The 20,258-nt window shown below is 44.9% G+C and overlaps 1 protein-coding gene across 1 annotated transcript in view; it reads right to left on the bottom strand.

Moving 5' to 3' along the window:
• Positions 1 to 4,986: 4,986 nt before the first annotated feature.
• The window catches only part of CD63 (CD63 molecule), a 33,589-nt gene continuing 18,317 nt past the window's right edge, over positions 4,987 to 20,258 (bottom strand). The window contains exons 3-8 of the mRNA XM_044285141.1: positions 16,070 to 16,258; positions 15,904 to 15,978; positions 11,334 to 11,429; positions 9,114 to 9,251; positions 6,238 to 6,321; positions 4,987 to 5,646 (exon numbers count right to left, since the gene is read on the bottom strand). Of these exons, the coding sequence (XP_044141076.1) occupies positions 5,581 to 5,646; positions 6,238 to 6,321; positions 9,114 to 9,251; positions 11,334 to 11,429; positions 15,904 to 15,978; positions 16,070 to 16,258 (648 nt within the window). The 3' untranslated portion in view covers positions 4,987 to 5,580. The remainder of the gene's footprint in view (positions 5,647 to 6,237; positions 6,322 to 9,113; positions 9,252 to 11,333; positions 11,430 to 15,903; positions 15,979 to 16,069; positions 16,259 to 20,258) is intronic.

The raw sequence follows: 20,258 nt of genomic DNA, 5'->3' as shown, positions 1-20,258 counted from the left end.
TAATTGGTCATGTGGCCTATGTGCATTGGGCTGCGCTGCAACACCAAACACGGCCGCTATACAATGCACAACGCTGTGCTTGAGAAGCAACGAGAGCGCTACTGCCTTCTCAAACAGCTGATTGGCAGGGGTCCCTGGTGTCTGACCCCCGTCTATCAGATACTGATGACCTATCCTGAGGATACGGACATACGGAAATGAATTGCTCATGGAGTACATTCCATTTTTTTGCGGACCCATTGAAATGAATAGTTCCACATACAGTCCCCCCCCAAAAAACAGAATGGAAACTGAAAAAATATCCAGTCGTGTGAATGAGCCCTAAGTATAACAAATACACTGCATGGATCTACTTCTGTGGCAGTACGTCACTATTGGTAATTTTGGCTCTTACTTCGTTCCAGAGCGTAGATGTTTGTAGCTGCTTGTGATAAGAGGCTCTCAGCCACACTGACGGCATGGAGAAGAATGACGCAAATGTGCAGTTTAGTGCTTTAAGTAATGACTACAGAAAAATGGAATGATAAGAGACTCTCTTCTACGTCTTACCATGGAGCAGGGCACACCTTTCTGTATATCCGTTTCTGCTTTGGAATTGATCTATTTACTTTGGGCGTTGCAGTGCTTAAAGAGCAGAGAATCCCAGAATCCGCCAGAACGCTCGTTAGCAATTATATGGCTGTAGATTATGCGATTATGCAGATTATGCGATGCAGAAGCAAAATACTTCTTCATTGGGCAATTGGATCATTCTGAGTAGGCACCTAAATTGTCGTTTGCCAAACAAGAAGTCTATGGGGAGAAGCGATGGCATTAGTGATCGCTCCTCCCTTTACTGTGGAGATCGCTGCATGTAAATACAGCGGTCTTCTTCACTGACAAGCAGGTGATTGCCCGAAATGAACGCTTCCTTCCCGACAATCACCCGCTGAATTGTTCCATCTAAAGGGACAAGTGTGAACTTTTGGCGTTTTCTTATCTGACTTTTATATGTAAGGACTTTTCTGATATCTGTTTATACAGTGGACCCTCAACTTAGAATGGTTGTCCTGGAACTGATTCATATTTTATGTTGAAATCATTATAACGACTCCTTAAGGCTACATGCACACGACCGCGGTGTGTTTTGCAGTCCGCAAATCTTGGATCTGCAAAACACGGATGGCGTCCGTGTGCGTTCCGCAATTTGCGGAACGGCACGGACAGCATTTACTATAACTGCCTATTCTTGTCCGCAAAGCGCGGACAAGAATCGGACATGTTAGTTTTTTTTTTGCGGGGGCCACGGAACGGAGTGCTGTCCGCATCTTTTGCGGCCCCATTGAAGTGAATGGGTCCGCATCTGAACCGCCAAAACTGCGGCTTTGATGCGGACCAAAACAACAGCCGTGTGCATGAGGTCTAACACTACAGAAAACTAGTTATTGGTTCCAAAGCCAAAAGAATGACATATCAAGATAAGGAAAAAAAAAAAAGAAGATTTAAGAAAAATAAGCAGATAACTTAGACTACTTTCACACTAGCCTGCCGGATCCAGCAAAAACGCTTCCGTTACTGATAAGACAACCATCGTCATCCGTTATGAACGGATCCGATTGTATTATCTTTAACATTGCCAAGACGGATTGTGGCAGAGAAAACAGGTCCGTCCCCATTGACTTGCATTGGGGGGTCACGCCGGATCAGTCTTGCTCCACATCCCAGGACGGAAAGCAAACTACAACATGTTGCGGTTTGCTCTCCGGTCCGAGAACGCAACTAAACAGAACGGAATGCATTTTGGAGCACTCCCTTCTGTTCAGTTACTTTTGTCCCCATTGACAATGAATGGGGACAAAACTGAAGCGTTTTTGTCCAGTATTGAGCCCCTATGACAGAACTCAATACCGGAAAACAAACGCTAGTGTGAAAGTACCCAAGTGCTTACATATAACAGGCAGGAATAGATGCTGGAGCCCATAGATCACTTCCTATGACGAGGACAGGAGCTTCCTCAGGGCCCTGTATAGCCCACAGTGCACCAGAAAAACACCGTCACCCGATACCTAAAGGAGCAGCTCCTCCTGGCACAGACAGGGGGCGGTACAGGACATGTAGTAGTACCGCTCTGTACTGTAAAGAGGAGCTACTAGAAACACATATACAGGCGTTTTACCAGGGAAATTGGACATGATGATTGGCTGCATCCGAGTCTCAAGCATTGTATGCAGACTCTGGTTTCAACATGCAGTGGTCTTTTCTGGGCTATTGCAAGTTGAAACCATTGTGCCCTGAAGCCATTGTATCTTGAGGGACAGAGTACGCCTACCATCCAGGTGTATCTCTGGGCTGAGGTTGTAGGGTGGAGTAGAGACAGACATGGGTATAGATACGTGTTGCCCCACTGCTCATCCCATAGGTTTTGGCTATTGGTCCGGGCCATTACAGCTCTTTCTGTAGCTGCATTTATGTGTATTAGTCCTTTTTTTGGGATGTTTAACGATTCTTAATAAAAGTTACGTTTTAGATGGTTGCCTTCTAGTTTTGTTACTGCAACCATCCCTGAGGTATTTATTCTTTCAGTGAAATTGATCACTGTATTTCATTTTCTTTTTGTATTATTTTTTTTTAAACCTATTAGTTTTCCATAAATGTACGGTCTCAAGTTACAATATTCTGAACCTACAATGGTCGTCCAGGAACAAATTAATATTGTAACACTGCACATCTCTTTGAACAGTACATTGAAGTGTAAATGTAATATCAATTTACAGTGTTCTGATGATACAAATCCTAAGATCCTTCCTCTAGCCTGCATTATTTAGCAGTCTCTGAGGCTGCACATACACACCCAGCATCTGCCAGTCTCTCCCTTTACTAATGGAGCGCTGCTCCGAGACGTGGAGTGAATTGTTCCAGTTGCTAGACACACACTCTGGGACTAAGGTGACTGCTATCAGATGTAAAATACGGTAGTTAGTAGACAATCGTATGGCGCACCCTACACATTCAGGTTTCACCCTCCGCCATTTGAGATTTGAATGGAGTGTATGCGGCGCTGGCAACAGAAAGGGGTTGTCTCACTTCAGTAAGTGGCGTTGATCATGTAGAGAAAGTGAATACAAGCCACTTACTAATATATTGGGATTGTCCATATTGCTTCCTTTGCTGGTTGGATTAATTTTTCTATCACATTATACACTGCTTGTTTCCATGGTTACAGACCACCCTGCAGTCCATCAGTGGTGGTCGTGCTTGCACAATATAGGAAAAAGCACTAGTCTATGTTTGCTCCCATGGTCCCAGCCACCAGAGAGGCCGATTCTTTTTCCTATAGTGCGAAGCATGAAGCCCACTGATGAATTGAAGGGTGGTCTGTAACCATGGAAACAAGCAGTGTACAATGTGATGGAAAAATGAATCCAGACAGTAAAGGATGCATTATGGACGATCACAATACATTAGTAAGGCTACTTTCACACTAGGAAAGGTGTCTATCCCTGTAGAACAGGGGCGCACAACCTGCGGCCCTTGATACCATTCTGAGCAGGTTATGTCTTGTGGCTGCTTAAATGTATTTTTCATGTATTCTTCCATTCGATGGGAGTCCTCGAACTGTAACTACATATATACTGTATTTTCAATATGCCATAAATACAGTATTTCCGTTGTTAATACCCATTTAAAATTTTTATTTTCGGCCCTTGACGTCGGTTCATCCGACAATGTTGCCCCCAACCAGAAAAGGGTGTGCACCTCTGCTGTAGAACACCTATCATCCAGCCTGAGCCCCTGTGATAAAGGAGGAGCAGATCTACAATGCCTGACTAAGGCTACTTTCCCACTCGTGTTTGGTGCAGATCCGTCATGGATCTGCACAAACGCATCCGTTCAGATAATACAACCGCAAGCATCCGTTCAGAATGGATCCGTCTTGATCATCCTCCATTCTGCTTTGGGGGCGGACACCAAAACGCTGCTTGTAGCGTTTAGATGTCCGTCTGACAAAACTGAGCCAAACGGATCCGTCCTGACACACAATGTAAGGCGATGGGGGACGGATCCGTTTTCTATTGTGCCATAGTGTGTCAGTGAAAACGGATCCGTCCTGACAGACAATGTAAGTCAATGGGGGACGGATCCGTTTTCACTGAGTTTCATCAGACGAACATCAAAAAGTGTCCGCCTCCAAAGCAGAATGGAGACGGAACGGAGGCAAACTGATGCATTCTGAGCGGATCCTTTTCCATTCAGAATGCATTAGTGCCAAACTGTTCCGTTTTGGACCGCTTGTAAGAGCCCTGAACGGATCTCACAAATGGAAAGCCAAAACACCAGTGTGAAAGTAGCCTAAGTTTACACCAGCTATAGGCGTAGTAAAATCTAGACTAAACTGTTTTTGACAAGTACAGTGTTCATATTAGGACATGCTCAGATGTCAATCATAAAAGTTTTAGGGGCCATTCACACATCCGCAACTGTTTTGCGGTCCGTAGTATGCAGACCGCACATGGCCAGCACTATAATAGAAATGCTTTTTCTTGTCCGTGGCCAAGAATTGGACATGTTCTATTTTTTTTTCAATGGGTCTGTGTACATGAGAGTTTTCTTTTTTCACGCATCAGTTCTGCGTTGTGTGAAAAACGCGGCATGTTCTATACTTTATTTTTTCACGCAGCACTGACCCCATAAGAGTAAATGGGGCTTCAGTGAAAAACAACACATTGCATCCAGAAACAGGTGCGGATTCAATGCATTTTTCACTGATGGTTGCTAGGAGATGTTGTTTGCACACAGTTGCAGACAAAACTGACTGAATTTGCTTGCAAAATGGTGCGAGTTTCACTGACCTAATCAGTCACGCTCCAGGCAATCCCCGACTCCGGGCGCAGCAATGGTTTGGCCCTGCAGCATGTATGTTTGCAAATATACAAAGCCCAATCTACCACTGGAATAACGCGTCCATTATTACACATCCAAAATAAATAAATCAAACTCACAGTAGACTGCCGTTCTAGTCACTTTAATCTTGGCATTAAAAAATTATTTCTGTTCATAGAAATGGAAAGTACGACAAAGCACATGCTGCTTAGCAAAAATTACTGGACATTACCCCTTGGCATCACTTATGGCACAGCTTACATACACTTTTTACATTTCTTTTGCACTGACACTTATATGCAAAGGCAAAAATATTGCATTAAGGCACTGAAGGAATGTTACCGTCTTTTCCCATTTTTTTTCCTATGATTTTTTCCCCCCAGTAAAATGTATCATACAAGAATGGTAAAGCTTCTAAACAAGAGGAAAAAAATAAATCTGCTTCTTTACTACAGCTTTCAGGCACGTCTGTAGTATACATGGACGATATGAGTACTAGTAGAGTAACAGCTACAGGTTTTCCTCAAACACATAAAAAACAACTAGTGATACAGAATATATTTAATTCACACAGGCAATAACACACTTTGCCTCGTCAAGCTACACTGTGGCATCGGCAGACAAGCTGAAGACCATGCAAATAGAGCATATGCCAGTGTGTATCTTAATGCGGCAACAGAGGAAGTGACATTGCGGCATGATCGGCTACAGCGGAGCGGGTCACATCACTTCATAGCCGCTGCGGATTCCCTTCATTAGACAGCAGGCAAAGATGATTCCCAGGATCTGAAAGAAGAATTTAAAGTGTTGATGCAACTTAAAATTGGCGTAAATATTCAAAGACAAAACCATTTGACTCTTTGGGCAGGTCATCAGTATCTCATCAGTGGGGGTCTGACACAAGGGACCCCTGCCGATCAGCTGTTTGAGATGGTACCAGCGCTACTGTGAGCGCCGCCGTCTTCTCTCAGCTTTTCCTAGGCCACCGATGACGCGTTAATCGGTCACGTGGCCTAGGAGCAGCTCAGCCCCATAGAGGTGAATGGCGTTGCGCACGATGCCCAGCACAACCACTATACAATGTACGGCGCTGTGCTTGGTGAGCTGCAAGAAGGCAGCAGCGCTCACAGGAGCGCCTGTGCCTTCTTAAACATCTGAAGGCTAAAAATTTCGGAAGACCCTATTAAAGAAGCAAGCCATCTTCAGGTCTGTTCCTTCTATAAGGGCCGCTCCTCAGCTGAGCGTCCCACCATATCCCTAGGTCAGCTGTGCGACAGACAAGTTGTAAGGTTCTGCTTCTCCATGATATCTTTTGGGCACAGTGTACCCCTTGACTTGGCTCTCAGATTGTGCTGATAAGGGGGCATGGGTACTCACCTCAAAGAATGCAATACCCAAAGCAACTCCAGCTACAATGGCTATGTTTTTCCTAAGAAGGTCTTCTAGTTTGCGCACACAACCCTGTGTAAGGAAAAGTTACAGGAATTCATAGTAAATAATCAGTTGTTCACTCTGTGTATAGCAAACAGATACAGATTTTATTTTATTTTTTTATATTGTACCTCCTTACCTATATTAGGAGTCACCAAGTGCTTCCGGGATTAGGAAAAAAGCTTTTCTACAGGTCTCAAAAAATGACTACGACTACATAATTGATAATCTAAAGGTGATTAAGTACCAAGAAGCTTAATAAATGCCACCTAAGGCCTGTTTTACACTGCCGTTATGAGTTCCGACAGAGAATCGGAATGGCCGGGATTCAGCAGGACAAAAACGGCTGCACAACAGAATCCTCGCACATTTGCCAGGTAGCGGCTGGATCTTCATCTGACCCCATTCTAGTCAATATGGCCCGTCGGCAATGCCGGCTCCAAAGAGCACCAGCAGAGTGAAACAGGTGTAACAATGGTGGAGAATAAAATAAAAAAGGAGGTTTACCTCAGGGATACAACTCAATGGAAGTTTTAAAACTGCACAATTTCTAAATGTTATGTTGCATTTGTAATTTTGGAAATAAAAGTTTTAATTAAATTATCTTTAAAATGTGGAAGCTATGGGAACTATACGGCTACAATACTATAAAAAAATATCAGTATTTTTTCGGCACCATATTTTGACCCCTAAAACTTTTGTAATTATGTGTGGGCTCATTTTGTGCGGGGCGATCTGAACTTTTCATTAATTCTGGGGTGTGTATGACTTTTTGATCACTTTTTATTTAATTTATAAAACGAAGCGACCAAAAACGCTGAATCGGCCATTTTTATGCTTTTTGCCGTATGGGGAATATATTGTTATACTACGGCCGTTTTCGCACATGGAGACACCCATGTGCATTTTTTTTATTTTGGGAAAAGGAGGGCGATTTGAATGTGTTTTTTTTTTTTTTTTACACTTTATTTTTTTTAATAGTTCCTATAGGGAACTATAACAAGCAATCATTAGATTGCTATTCTCATAGACCCCAATGCACTAGCTCCCATTGCCGCACTTGGAAGCTGGAGCATAAAGCTAAAGGACCTTTGATAATGTTTCACTCGCTCAGATGCCATGGTCAGGATTGACTACAGCATCTGAGGGGTTAAATGTCCGCGATCGGCATTACTGCCGCTTGCGGACACTAGCCGCGGGTGTCTGCTTTAAGAAACGCCTATGGCACCAACTCAGGATATACTATATATCTGTACACATGGCAGCCACTGCTGTATATACTATATATCTGTACACAGTGCATCTATTATACCTCGTACCTCACATGTCATCACAGGTCCTGGCAGGTGTACTTTTCAAACCTGGGAGCTACACTATTTTTGGTGCAGTTCCTTTGCTAGATCCTGCAGGACCTGTGATGTTGAAGATGATGTAATCACAGGTCCTGACAAAAGCACCGTTCTAACCTGGGAACTATACTTTACACTATGCAGTTCCCTTACAGGACCTGTGATAACATTATCAAAAGGTCCTTTAGCTTTAGGAAGATAGACGGGAGCAATTAGGGAGCGGGGCCTCTCCTCCACTGCGGGCTGCCCTTACTCACGGGCCCCATAGCAGCTGCATGGTCTGCCTATATGGTAGGTACACCACAGCCATTTGGCACGACTGCAAAAGATAGCCCCATTTGCAGATTGCGGACTTACTGAAGTCAATGAAGGCTGCACATGGCCAGTGTCTGTTTTTTGCAGAATGGGGCCTTAAGCTGGGCAGACACACTAGATCAGGGGTGGCCAACCTTACATACACAGAGCCAAAAAACAACAACATATGACTACCAGGAGCCACAAGCTATACAATGACACGAGTCACCGTATTTTTCGCCGTACAAGATGCACCTAGGTTTTTCACAAAGAAAAATAAGATAAAATAAATATTTTTTATCCGATCTGAGGTCTGCTAAAATATATATTTTTTTTCATTAGCTGAGAAAAAAAAAACAAAAAAAATACTAAAAATATATTTTTCATCAGACCTCAGAATCCTAAATGAGATCCCCAATCCTAATCTGACCTCCAAATCAGACCCCCCAATGCTCGGATCAGGCAACACAAATCAGACTCCCAGTGTCAGACCTGACTAACCCATGCTCAAATCCCCCCCCCCCCCCCCCCATGCTCAAATCTGAACCCTCATGCTCCGATTGTCCCACTCATGCTCACATCAGACCCCCCATTGTCTAGCGCAGTTCTACAATTTAAAAAATATATATCTTCCCTCCTGCTCGGGCACCTGACACGCTCTCCACTGTGACCTGATGAGCACGTCGTCAGGTCATAGTGCGTGGAGACACGCACTAGGTTCTCACACTCTGCATCAGGACATAGTGGAAAATTGGGTTTTCTATCCCCCACTGACAGACATCGGGAATAGGTTTGGAATAATATAATATCTATCTATATATCTCTATATATATATCTCTCTCTCTATATATCTATCTATATTTCAGGTGCAGTCAGGTAAACCATGGCTTGCGTGACCAAAACTCACTGCATCTAAAGTGCTGCGAGTTCCTGCCAGACCATCAGACCATGGGTCTAATGTTCTGTATTCACAGCATCATTTCAGTACGGGACCCATAGACCCACACTCGGACTGTTACATCATGCTATGCCATAGTGAAAGGACTGGTCTACAGTGGATGGTCCGATTTCTTTATTTCAGTACAAAAAGGGAATGCATCTAAAATAACCCACCGAATAGCCATTCCAAATTCATTCAAGCTTATGTTGAACACTGCACCTCCTCCATACTATACTCACATCAGTGTAAACGTTGGTCAGGTTCCTGCCACACTCTGTAGAAGACACATTGCAGCAAGAGTCAGGCAACCTTTGTCCACCTTTAAAGGGGTCAACGTCGTACCAGTCGGTATAGTTGTCGGCACCACAGCACTTTAACTAGAGTGGAAGACAAGATGTGTAATTAGAAGTTATTGTATACAACCATCCCCTCATATCATTTAGGGAACGTGTCACATATATCTGTTTTCCAAATTTGTTTTAGTTTTTTCGGGGCGGCCATCTTGCCTGAGCTGCTGTTAACAGCATTTAGAGATATGCTTTACAGCAGCCACCACAGACACAGTGGTTTGGAGGGCACTCTAAGGGGGTACTTCCATCTGGGACAATCCAGGCATATCGCTAGGATGGGACCTGCGCCTATATCGATATTGGAGCGGGGAAAGTGGTGGCTGGAGGACCCAGGTTTCCACAAGTCTGGCCACCACGAAGCACTCTACCCACAGAAAAGAATGGGAGTGCACAGCTCATGCACTGCCACCGCTCCCATTCACTTCTATGGGCCCGACAAACAGCCGAGCCAGCACTCAGCCATTTTCGGCGACCTCATAGAAATGAATAGAGGGCGCCTGCGCATGCGCCCTCCACTGCTTTCAGGGGTCCGTTCTTGGCGTAGGTGAGGGGTCCCAGGAGGTGGGACCTGCACCTATCAGACAATGGGGGCAGATCCTAGTGATATGCCCCCCATTGTCTGAGATGGGAAAACCCCTTTAAGGCTTCATATGAAGAATCCTTACGATATTCATCAAAAGCAATTTCAAAAACATATATGTCATGAGAATGGGATCCCCGTTCCTGTTTGGCACTCCAGAAAAGGAACACATGAGAGTCAGATGTGGCCGTGCATGAATGCAGCTCTCGGCTGTGACCACAACACCCAGAAGCTATAATGGAGGGCTACATACATGCATGCTCTCCTCCTCTCCGTAAGGCCGATTGGGGAGATTCTTAGAGTTCGAGCTTGCACCTATTAGACATTTATTGAATTTTTAAGTTTTTTACGCCATAAGTGTGCCAGATGATAAGGCACTTTTGAAAGGAGATATCCGGCAATCCCTAGTGATGATGTGTCCTCTGGATAGGTCATCAATAACAGATCGGCGGGGTCACGCGTACCATCAGCTGTTAGAAGAGGTCGGGCCACCTATGAGCACCACGGCCTCTTCCTTGGCCATGTGATGTCATCATACATCGGTCACATGGTTTAGACGCAGCTCATTCCCATTTGAGTCAATGAGGCAGAGTTACAATTCCAAGCACTGCCTCTGTACAATGGATGGCGGTGTGCTTAGAAAGCTGCCGAGAGCCGGCTGCGCTCACCAGAACCCTGGTGACATGGCGGCTCCTGGAATCAGCTGATTGGTAGGGGTGTCAGGACTCAGACCCCCGCCAATGTGTTAGGATAGGTCATCGTTATCTTTACCAGGATAAAGATACGTTTAGGATTAAGTTTTATTGCGGCCCCTGGGACTGGTTCACTATGACAATGTGACTCTCGGATCAGAAAAGGCTGTGCACCTGCAGAATGGACAGCAAAAGAATGGCAGCAACTTTCTAATACATTTCTGTGAGTAATTTCCTCGGTCTTTACTTGCCAGCAGTGAATAGAAACGCTCACATTTTCATCAAGGAGCTAAAAACCTATCCAAAACCTGTCCAGCTTACACAGGTGGAGGGCTTGTTAGATGTTACAAGCCCTGCACCTTTCCCAGTTGGCCATGATCGGGATAGCTTGAGCCTATGGGGTCATTTATAAAACTGGTGTCAAGTAGAACTGGCAAACAATGAGATTCCACCTTTTATTTTCCAAAGGAGCGGTGAAAGATGAAAGGTAGAATCTGATTGGCTGCTATGGGCAGCTAAGGCAGTTTTACTTTCCACCAGTTTGATAAATATCCCCCCAACGTTTCTGCTGACAGCAAGCAGAATACTTGGTTTCATATTCTTTTATACAATGACAGTGCTATAGTCACAAAAAACTGGAACCCTCATAAGCGGAGTCATCATGGCAGACCCTCTGTAAAGCTGCCCTCTACCTAAACCCATCATTTATAATGCACAATGTGAACCAGACAGAAATCAGCTGATAAACATGACTTTCATAACTGAGAAACATACCAAAAATTGGAAAGAAATAAAAAAAAAAAAAAAGTTTTAAACTTAAGGGAAAGGAAAACTTACATCTCTCTGCAGGTCATCGACTGCTTTACGTACATCCGCAGTCGAGTTGTACTTCTTTAAATCATCTTTGATGGAGTCTGTGAATGCATTCTGTATCTAAAATATTAAAGAAAACAAGCACAAAAATGAAGATTTCACATAGTCCCAGTCACAAGACAAAACCTACCACCTGCACAGCGTTACTGGCGCTCTCCGGCACGGACTCCCCGGACACGTGCGCCACATAGAGGCGGAGCGCCAGCAGGATCTTCTTTCTACTCCGGTGCACACTATGATTTTCCTCTAAAGCTTTTGGGTATGCCCACACGTGACTGAAGTGCTGCAGATTTTGGGAATCACTGCGACAATTCTCTGGATTTGATGCAGAGGTCACTCTTTGCATTGCAAAGGGCGAAATCCGGAATGAAAATCCACATGCAAACGACCAAATTCTCTCTATTTTTTTTTTTAAACTCATTATTGGTAGAAAATCCTTTGTTTTTGTTGAAGCTTCCAAAATAGTTAATTATCAGTTTATTGATGCGGTGAGAAGAAGAGGTTATATATATTTTATTATTATATTATAATAGTCGATACGGAATATTGTTCTCCTGACAGGCCTAGATAAAGAGGCTCACAGAAGAGCATTGCATGGATTAGTCCAATGTGTCATGCGCTAACAAAGGGAGGCTCTCTGGCCGCAGTAATGGTCTGACTGAATGACACAAGGTCCTTTCACACAGACCGATTAAGCAGGCAATTAAAATCGGGAATGAACAAAACATTCCCAAAATGCGCCTGATCATCAGGGACATGAGAGCTGCATTTACAGGCAGCAACCACCACCTCTGGAGACGAGTAACCACCACAGCGATCGCTCGTCTCCGTACAGTTTCATGGTTCCTGTGCAGCAGATCCCGAGCAACACAGAATCAATGACATTTAGATGCAGGTTAAGGTTGAGCGAATCAGATATAGCAATCTGATCCAGATTCATTTAAAAACAATAATATGGCCTCCGTCCTACTGTAAAATGTATGTCCTCCACGGAGGTCTTTCCAAAGTTTCTGCAAATATTACAAGACTTACTCCGTCTATCACGTGTCAGTTTGTTTATTTGCATAAATTACTGCATCAAAATACGAAGCTGAACTCGGCTTTGAACTCTGGTTCAGATACAGCAATCCGATTCCTCGCGATCTCCCGATGGACGAGCAGTTGCTTGGTCATCAGGTCATCCCGGGCATCTTCCACAGAGGCCAATTACCAGGAATGAGTGTTTCTACAAATGCTCATCCCAAATAATTGGTCAGACTGTCTGCCCACATATTAGGACCACTAAAATGAGGCCGTTTGCCATAGAATAGGGTCTTCAAGCAATTCTATCCAGAAAACATCCCACCTGTTTTTATTATTACATACAATATTCACATGTACTGTAGGCTGTTAATATGCGATATAAACATTGATGGAAGTGTTCCTTTAAGCTGCTGGTTACTTAAGCTTAATGTATACCAGCTGCTCTCAGTTGACTTGTGGTAAAGGGGGTCTTTGGGCCTGACATGGCATGTTGGATTGAAAACACATGCACGTTTGGCGGTATGGGGGAAACGGAGAAAAATAGATTTTAGACATCAGCTACTGAAGCTAAATGGGCACCTTTGAAATAGAGTGCAACAACCACTTCAATTAGCTCAAGCTACGCCATTCTGCCGTCTTAATGTCATGACGCAGTATCTTGAAGAAAACACCGCTGATCTTGTCTGTAGGTCTTGCCCAAAATGTATTGTTAGAACAGACCCTTACATTTGCTGTACATGTAGAGCGGTAAAGATGGCGCTAAGTGGGCACCATAGCTGGCTTGTGCCTACTGTTTTTTTTTTTTTTCCAGTGACAATGATCTAAGACAACTCCAATCACAGACCTTTAACTCCTCAGATACCCTGGTTAATTACACCACAGCTTCTGAGTGGGAGCCTTGTGAATGCTAGAGTAAGGCTGGGTTCACACGGGCGTGACGGATTTGTTCAGGATGCGTCCCAGGTGTACTGCAGCATACCCGCGCGAGTAGGTAACCAATTGCAGTCAGCTGCCAGTCACCTGTTCTTTCTTCAGGACCTGTGGTGACGTCACAGATCATCACATGGTCCATCACCACAGTGATGGACCATGTGATATGACGTCACCACAGGTCCTTTAGCCGGCAGCTCATGATTAAAAGAAGTAAGAAGAGATCGGCAACTACGCAATCAAGAGGAGGAGGCGAGTAAAAATGTTTTTATTTTTTTTTAACCCTCAATTGACCTTCTACTAAGCATTCTGTATTAAAGAATGCTATTATTTTCCCTTATAACCATGTTATAAGGGAAAATAATACAGTGAATAGACTGTCATCTCAGCAACCATGGGTGAAAATCGCACCGCATCCGCACTTGCTTGCGATTTTCACTCAGCCCCATTCACTTCTATGGCGCCTGCGTTGCGTGATAAACGCACAAATTTATAGCATGCTGCGATATTCACGCAACACATAAGTGATGCATGAAAATCACCGCTCATGTGTACAGCCCCATAGAAGTGAATGTGTCAGGATTCAGTTCGGGTGCAATACGTTCACATCACGCATTGCACCCGCGCAAAATCCCACCCGTGTGAACTCAGCCTAAAGCTCCTATTGAGCCCTGCCACTGCAGTCCTCTAAGGGAGCTAAAAATAAAAATTAAAAAAAAAAGGAAAATAAATAAAATACAAACAAAAGGAATTGAATAAAAAAACAAAAAAATAAATAACAAAACCCTCTTTTACATATAAAAATAAACACCATTGGTATAAGCCAGGTCAAAAGTGTCAGATTAAATCGTAAAATAATTCATCCCGTAAGATGAAAGCTCTAACGTTTGGGGGGGGGGGGGTGAATGGTTTCCTTTTGATTTTTTTTCCCCTGTTTTACCACTCACCATATGGAATAAGTATTTTTGCATTTTAATTGTACAGGCGTTTTGGGGTGCAGCAATGCCTATTACCACCAAGGAACGCCGTCCCCAATCTCAGCGAGGGGAAGGAGTTTTCTGGCACAGCATTCCTGGGTTTTTCTGGTCTCTGATGCCATGGTCACAACTGAGGAGTTAAACGTCTGCGATTGCCATTCTAGCCAATTGCAGACGTTAGCCCTGGTTGTCTGCTGTGTGAAACAGCAGGCACCAAGCAGCCATGGAGCTCGCTCCGGAGCGAGGCGACATCTGCCATACATGGATGCAGTCAAGTGATTAAGTGCCATTAACAAGTACAACTTATCCTGCAAAAACCAAGTCCGCATTCAGGTATGTGAACAGAAAAATGAAAAAGCTACACTTCTGGAATTCAGGGAGTAAAAAATGAATATGCAAAAACGTAAAATGGATTAATGTCGAAGGGGTTAAAAACAACCAGCATATGACCCACTTTCACATATTATATACTGTTTGTATATAATATAAAACCAGAAGAAGTGGAACCTAGAGAGAAAAACTATGAAGGGAGATTTTGTACCTTTGCTGCTGTCGTGGGGGGGGGGACTCCCCACCGTACAATGCGGAGCAGACGGGATAGCTACTAGGCCAGGACACCGGGGACAGGGAGCAGGACACCTTCTAATCCTTCCCTAGCCCTGACTCCTACCCATATGAGCGGATCTGGATGGTAGGACGGCTTATAACGGACCCCGAGTCGCCCTGATAATCCCTCACTACAGGGAAAGGGCCGAGACGACCTGTTCATCCCAGACATGGCCTAGAAGCAGGGAAAGGCAGGCAGTGCACAGCTACTGCATTGTCAGGTAAGAGCCCAGAATGCATGGCGGCCCCTGCAGAGCTGCACGCTGACTTGCAATTCCATCTCCGGGGAACCTGAAAACCCCTTCCAGAGGTTCAACAGACAGCGGAAATGTCTAGCAACCATGCTGGATTACAACACCAAAAATACTAGACATGGAACACCAAACTAGACATTACAACACACCCATGACATAAACCCACACCAAACAGAGACATGTAAGGAAGGGTACAGAACAGAGGGAACAAAGGGGAGACATCAAGGTGACATCGATGTCCAACTAGTGGCCCTCATACTGGACAGATGACATATCCTGGACAGGAGCAACTCCAGCACACACCACGGCTGGAGAACAACCGACTCCACCCTGGAGGCCACAGGCAATATGAACACCTAGTGGCCACACCCGGCCAGGTAGTTAACACCCCTCCAGCACCAGACAGGAAAGGACCCAGAAGAAAGGAGTAGGCACCAACATGCTGCAACAACACGTTGCCAATTGCAACAGACATGCACGGCTAACGTGTCACAGTGAAACAACACCGCCCGTGACAGCTGCATTTTATGCCCAATTCTGGTTTTGGTTTACAACTAGTGACCATGTGAACGTGGTCTAAAGGTAGACGTCTAGAAGGAGGCAATGGAGTTGTGTGAGGGCAGTATGATTGGCGCCAATTCAGAGAATTCTTCAAGAACTAGAAAAAGCCCAATAATAAAATAAAAAAATTATAATATCTGATGAATGATGTATATAATGTCACCAGTATATGGGACTGCTTACCTGATTCCTGTAAACGTATCCGGCGATTGCAGCTGCTATTTCCACCAGGAATATCAAAACCAGCAAAACTGCAAACTGGTCAGAGAAGACAGAAAGATGGGATTAAAATAAAGAACAATCGGTTTTCTATACAAATCACTATGAAATAAAAGGAAAGTGGCCCCACCGTGGTGACCATGCAGTAGTTCTCTTTTGCAGCGCCACAGCAGCCAAAGAAGGAGATTAGGAAGATGACGACCCCCACTGCAATGATGACAATAGGCGGACCAGATATGGAGGCATTAGGAAGTACTTGTGGTCTGTACACTTGGACAAACACGTAGATTCCCAGCGCTATGAGAGCGCAACCACAAATCTGCAGAGACAAAAGAAAAACAGTACGTCAGATGATGGCAGGGTAGTACACATTAACCGTGCATAGTTCTGCTCTAAATCATAGCCAAACCACTCGGCCCATTACTGGCAGGTCCTGCTGAAAACGGCGAGATCAGCAGACAATACATAGTGATTGGGGGCCTTAGTGGTTAGTGAAGCAGTCAAGTGGTTTCTATGTTTTTTTTTTTTTTTTTTTTTTTGTCCTGCTCCTTTGTGCCCCTTTAAGGGGATATCCAACCCAAAAAATGCCCAGGCCCCTCACACAGATTGTACTTACCCCACTCCCCGCCTTGCTTCTGATGCATCTCCCCGTCACATGGATCAAAACATCCTGCGCGAGGGGGAGGCATATGGTGTTGGGCTGCCAATAGCAGGCCATGACGGGAACACTCCTCCCTAGCATCACAGGTGACACTAGGGAGGCTCGTTCTCGTCGTGGCCCGCTATTAGCTGCCCCCCCCTTGTAAGTTTTCATCCACGCAACAGGGAGATGCAGATGAAGCTGTGCTGGCATCAGTAGCGACGCGGGTGCCGGGGAGCAAGGCAAGTGCAATATGTGTGAGGCGCCCGAGCGTTTTTGGCGTTGGACCCTTTAAGGCCTGATTACACAGGCCTATGATTGGCTGAATAAATTATATCTACACTAAAATGGTACCAATAAAAACATACAACTCATCTGCAAAAAAAAAAAAAAAAAAAGGAGCTATAGTTCTCAAAAGCCAATTTTTTTTATTTTATAGTTCCGCTATATTCCATATCGCATTACAGACATTAGCATCACTGTGAAACAAAACAATGCAACAGCTCACTGCAAACCAAATAAAGTACAAAATTGCATCACAATTACAAATGCTATACTAATAAGTTAGAGATGCTTGGCAAATCATTTTGTACAAAATTATTTGAGCCTGTCTGCCGCACGCCAAGGCTCACTGCAAATAAAGTTTGCAGAGAGCTGTTGCATTGTATGTTTTGTTTAACAGTCTAATCCTCAGCCATAGCAATGTGCTCCTGCACTTTGGGATGTGCTGACTGACCCCCTTTTTCCTTTGCAGTTTGTGCTGGAGGTGTGGCTGCCTCCCCAGCCGTGCACTCCTGACCAGCTCGTCTGCCCCGTAGGCAGATTTTAATTAGTGAGAGTATATAGCTTAGCCTGCTCTCCCTCACTCACAGAAGCCATCTGGCACCAGGAGAGATAGTTTGTGGACTCTCATTGCAGTCCTTGGTGGCCGTTTGGCGCCGGGAGTGGTGTGGAGTGGGCCCGGCATGCATGCTGGTACCTGCTTTCCTAGGATATAATGGAGGCCATTTTGGCACCAAAAAACTACAGAAATTAAAGCAGGCCCAGCATGCATGTGGAACCTACACTTGCTGAATTACATGGTAGCCGTCATGGCACATAACAGGTAGAATTTAGTGTTAGGGACCCGTCTAACTAGAGAGCACCTTGACGTGCGTCAGACAGGCTCAAATAATTTTGTACAAACCGATTTGCCAAGCATCTCTAACTTATTAGTATAGCATTTGCAATTGTGACAATTTTGTACTTTATTTGGTTTGCAGAGAGCTGTTGCATTGCATGTTTTGTTTAACAGTCTTGTCCTCAGCCATAGCAATGTGCTCCTGCGATTTGGGATGTGCCGACTGACCCCCCCCCCCCCCCCCTTTTTCCCCAGACATTAGCATCAAGCTGTCCCCAACGAGGCTCACAATCTAAGATCCCTATAAGTATGTCTTTAGAGTGCGGGAGAAAACTGGAGAATCCGGAGGAAACCCACGCAAACACAATAAGTTATATGTACCCCAAAATAGAGTCACTGAAAACTACACTTTGCCTCACTGGGTCTTGCAATGCGACAATGAAATGAAAAATTAAAGAGAAAAAAAAAATGACTAAGTGACAAACAGGCCTGGTCAGTAAGAGGTTAAAGGGGTTGTAAAGAATAGGAGTAAAAGCGGAACAAATTTCCCGCCAGGTTATTAAAGGTTTCCTTATCATTTTAATGAATCACAATTGACCTTTAGACGTCTCGTCCTCCGGCAGCACAGCGCTATCACTATTTCACCCCGGGTATGTCGCTTCCAACAAATCCATAAGAACAGACAATTCACGGAAGTAGTGAAGACCGCGTTCCTATAATCATCTCCCCACCCCATAAGCAGAACGGACGACGGGCTGCTGCTTTGGCAGGCAATAGTGGAGAGATAAGGGTCAGAAGCTCCAGTTTGTCTCTTCCGGTATCGATGACTGATAACCGAGAGCAACAGAAAAGCATCATCTGTGATTACATTGTAATGGCTGAACACACTTCCCACATGCATCAGACTGAACTCGGCCATACACATAGAATAGGTGTACGATCAGCATGCACGTCTTCTCAGTGAAGGGCCGAGAACCTTAAAGATAATCGCTAATGAGCATTCATAGGAACGCTCATTAGCGATTATCTGGCAGTGTAAATGAACCGCCGATTACCCGATTGTGCTGCTGCCAGCAAACAACGAGTCAGTATGTGGAAGAGCAATGGCATTATTGGCGATCGCTCCTCCTCATACTGTGGAGGAGATCGCTGCATGCAATAGTAGCCGTCTCCTCCACCAGTCAGTAGCAGATTGTCGGGAGGGAAGCGTTCCTTCCTGCTGCTCTGTCGTCCCGTGTAAGAAGAGGCCTCTGCCAGATTCCGCTGCTGGCAGCTCATCTCCCTGAGAACAAAAGGATGGGGCAGCCGAATCCCAGCATGCCTGACCCTTACCTTCCCCGCACACATTAGGAGGTTGGCAGCTTTGGCCAGCCTGACTCCTCTGAGAAGGCAGTGGTAACAATGAGTCATGTTGGGCTTCTCCTCTGAAATAAACATGCATGCTCAGCCGGGCCAACTGCATGTTTATGGGGGATAACCGCTGACCAAACGTCTGGACGGCGATTTTTCAACGTATATGGGGCCATGACACTTACCTTATTTGTGTACAAGTGAAACACCCAAAGATCTGCAAACAGCAGTATTTACCCAGAGCCTTATCTACAATACGGGTAATGTTGCAGGGCAGGCACACGCCTTCACTCGACCAACAACCCACCAAGGGCACACATGACTGCGACAAAGCAGAGATAATTTACTTTACTCACTTTTATATTGCTGATATATTCTGCAGCGCTTCACGGACAATATGATTGCTTGCTGTGCCCAGTGGAGCTCACAATCTAAGTTCCCTATCAGTATGTATTTGGAGTGTGGGAGAAAACCGGAGCACCCGGAGGAAATCACTCCACGCAGATGTGGTCCTTGGTCGGACCCAAACCCAGGACCCCAGCGCTGTAAGGCGCCCGTGCTAGCCACTGAGCCACCGTATGTCACATCACAGTCACGAGTGCTCAACGCTTACATGGCAATCCCTCCAAAGCCCAAGGCACGCACAGTAATATTGTACTGCAGGGCAGATAGCAAGGCTTGTCCTGATAATACTGTTATCTGCGGTCATACAGATATGAACGCTATTCAAACCCTCCTTTTATAAAATGTGCATCATTACTGAGAACGCCTAGGAGCATTTACACATACGATAATTCACAGAAAATGACATTCGTAATACAGTCACCCCCCTCATAATGGAAGGTGTGCGAGCGATGGTCTGCAGTATTCTGCACCTACGTCACCTCTCAGGGCTGGTACTTTGTCTCAACATGCCCTTGTACCGTACACATACACTAACGGCGGCTGAACCCGCAGGACTGACGGAACACCTAAGGGCTTATTCACACGTCAGTGTTTGGTCAGTGATTTCCATCAGTGACTGAGCCAAAACCAGGAGTGGAGCCTGCACAGACATAAGGTATAAGGGAAAGATCTGCACCTGTTCTGCGTTTAGAGCCGCACCTGGTTTTGGCTCAAACTAGACGTCGGCATAGACCGGTATCTAAAGTGTAGCTTAAAGGGGTTGTCTCACTTCAGTAAGTGGCATTTATCATGTAGAGAAAGTTA

Source organism: Bufo gargarizans, chromosome 3 (assembly GCF_014858855.1).
Source record: "Bufo gargarizans isolate SCDJY-AF-19 chromosome 3, ASM1485885v1, whole genome shotgun sequence".
Lineage (NCBI taxonomy): Eukaryota > Metazoa > Chordata > Amphibia > Anura > Bufonidae > Bufo > Bufo gargarizans.
Note: the sequence above shows the minus strand (reverse complement) of the source record. Positions and strands in the feature narration are given on the sequence as shown.